The 2,884-nt window shown below is 34.6% G+C and overlaps 1 protein-coding gene across 2 annotated transcripts in view; it reads left to right on the top strand.

Moving 5' to 3' along the window:
- LOC119593847 (transcription factor GAGA-like) overlaps positions 1-2,884 on the top strand; it is a 38,728-nt gene that overhangs the window by 34,499 nt on the left and 1,345 nt on the right. The window contains exon 8 of one of the 2 annotated variants that reach the window (XM_037942877.1): positions 164-827. In XM_037942877.1, the coding sequence (XP_037798805.1) occupies positions 164-827 (664 nt within the window). Of the gene's footprint in view, positions 1-163 lie in introns of both variants that reach the window. The other variant, XM_037942878.1, reaches the window with a different exon arrangement.

Here is a 2,884-nt window from a genome sequence, read left to right as displayed (position 1 = left end):
GCATTTATATCATGTATTGAATTATGAAATGATTGTAGATAGAAATAGATTATGCTGTCCTCTACATACCAAACATACATTATGCATAAGTAAATTCATTAGTCATATAGAATTTTATCCTTTAAGTTCTAAGATTTATATTGACAGTTCCTCCATATTTTAGGGAGGCAACTTGCAAACGATCCATCTGCAAGTTGTGGCCAAAGTTTCTCCTGGAGTGGAGCAACAGCCACACCAGTGTCTTCCATCCTTTCTCTTCTGCAGCGAGAAACAACATTCTCATCAATAAGTGGAAGGAATGTTCTCGAGTCTGGAGATATATCACCTCAGTGGAATAACAGAAAGATGTCTGTTAGTAACAGTCCTGGAAATAACTCTTTGAAGGAACAAAGCAATAGTATACTTGAGAGTTTGTCTCTGGGGTATTCTGCCAAAGAGACCTGTGAGGTGGCTGCTTCCCAAGCATGGAGCAATATTATGAACTCACAGCTCAGTTCGTTCAACCCATCGCAAGATCTCAATACCCAGACAGAGTCTGCCCCTAATATGTGTTCAACAGAAGCCAGTCCTGAAAATAATACTGGCCAGTCTTGGAATACATCCAGGATAAATGAGTTTCCAGTTTTCCAACAGATAGCTGAAGTTGAAAACTCAACCCCAAGTTCATCAGATAGATTCCCTGCAACCAGCAACACTGATATGGAGATGTCCCAAGCTTGGAACATTGCAGGGCAACAGATGCCAACAGGACAAGAAGAGCAGGAAACAGTGAATGTTCCAAATGAAAACAAAGAGTCCACCACACCACAGCCACTTACAGAAGCAAAGTAATAACTATTTAGGACAAGTATGAAAGAATATTTAGTTACGTAGAAATGAGTTGGTTCACTGGTTGAAGTACTGTTTATTGTTAGCTCATTTGCAGTACCATGTCAACTTTTCTCATTATTAGACTTTCTCAGTCACATATTTCTGTAGGAATGCTTAACATTATTATCACATAGCCAAGTAGTGACTAAACAAAGCAATTAATTACTTGGGTTGAATATTCTGAATTCCTGTGAATGTGATAATAGAAATGCTGATGTTAGTGTCTTATATCCAGAAATCATTCTGCCATTATGTTTGCTTTATTGTAACAGGCGACCCTTTCCACCAGTGGGAATGAACACAACTGTCATTGTAGGTGAATACATGTGATAGACACTAGAGAAAATCAATTATATAGATATACTAGTAGATATTGTAGTTTATAAGAAAAAGTCAAAGCTTTTTGCTAATTGTCTTCTACTACACGGCACCTCTCCTGTAGATTTATGAGATAAGAAAGATATTCCAAAATCTTATGTTAACATTCCTTTGACAATATTTTAGTTGTGTCTGTGTTGCTGTATATTTGTCCAGTAATCACATTAGTCAAGGCATACTACTCACGATTAAACTTTTGTATTGGCAATAACCACTAATATGAAGCACTAACTTGTATTTGTTTGGACTAATATTTTTGATCCATCAGATTTAGTAGGATGGGTTGAAATTAATCACAGATGTACATAAGGAAGAGGAAGTGTATCTCTTTCTGCTAAATGAGAGGCCTTTGCTTCAGATGCAGTTTTGGGTTACCCTCTACCATTACATTTTGATGACTGTCCGTTTATTAATGTGCTAACTAGAGGCACAAAAACATATGATCTCTGTATAATTATAATTTATTTTTAGATAAAAAGTTCCCACAGTTGGGCTTAATTTAGTGAAGCTTAGTGTATCTGGTTTAATCATGACTCATGATAAGCTAGGTTGAAAATTATAAGGAGTTTTCCTTTGCACAAGATGTAGAGTTTTAGCTTGTAGAGTTTTGTGGTTAAATAACACAGTGAATTTTTTTTAAGGGAATTAACATACCTGATTATTTAACATGATTATTTTTGAGTGACACTTGGGTTTGTGAAACAGATGATACATTGAGTGGGTTGATGTCCTTGGTAAAAGATCACAAGTTTGTTAGAGGAAAATAGACCATGCCACCACAAACATCTTACTTGAAATGTTAGATACACATAAATGAAAACAGTATTTCTATTTAATAGGAGTGTTGAAATGATACATTCAAATCGGTAACAACACAGTTGATAGTATACAGGCAACGTGCAGAACACTACTTGATGTCTCTTGATAGGTAATGTGGTACATTCTCCTTATTGCTGTATGTTAGCCTCCTTTGCTAATTGTTAATTAGGGTTTCTAATGGAAATGTAATCCACAAGACAGAGATTGCATTTCAGTTCTTGGTTTCTTGCTGGTCCATCAGTGTGCAGATAATGACAGATGACATTTGCATTTCTCATGGTTTTATGTACATCAGATTGTTTACTTACTCTGTTATTAACATTGCAATCAGACATATAAGTACACATACTAAAATAGATGAAATGGAGAAAGAAAAAAGAAAAATAGGGGGTATGGAACTTTTTTCTTTTTTAGATGTGTATGAATTAGCAAAGGGGCCTTTTCTAGGCTGTGCCAAAGATAACAGTGTTACATAAATTAACATTATAATGAATATGATGGCCATATCACAAGTTAACTTTACAGTTTGAAGAATGTTGTGTGAATCTCATTACAGAAAGGAAGGATAGATCTGTTTATGGTGTACATAAATTTTGATAATTATTTATTGTCGTTTTTTAGTTCTCTTTGTTTTATTTTTTATTACTAAAAGTAATTTCTAGGGGTTTTGAGGCATCTTTCACATTTGGAACATAATGTGTACAGGTTACTTAACTTTAAGGGTTGTGTGTAATAAAAGTGCTGATGAACATTAAAATTTATGCATTCATAGCAAATATGCAACATGTATTCTTAAGGTCAATTAAATAATTTACTG

This window comes from Penaeus monodon, chromosome 32, assembly GCF_015228065.2.
Source record: "Penaeus monodon isolate SGIC_2016 chromosome 32, NSTDA_Pmon_1, whole genome shotgun sequence".
NCBI lineage: Eukaryota > Metazoa > Arthropoda > Malacostraca > Decapoda > Penaeidae > Penaeus > Penaeus monodon.
The sequence above is the reverse complement of the archived record's forward strand: the minus strand, read 5'-3'. Positions and strand labels throughout refer to the sequence as shown.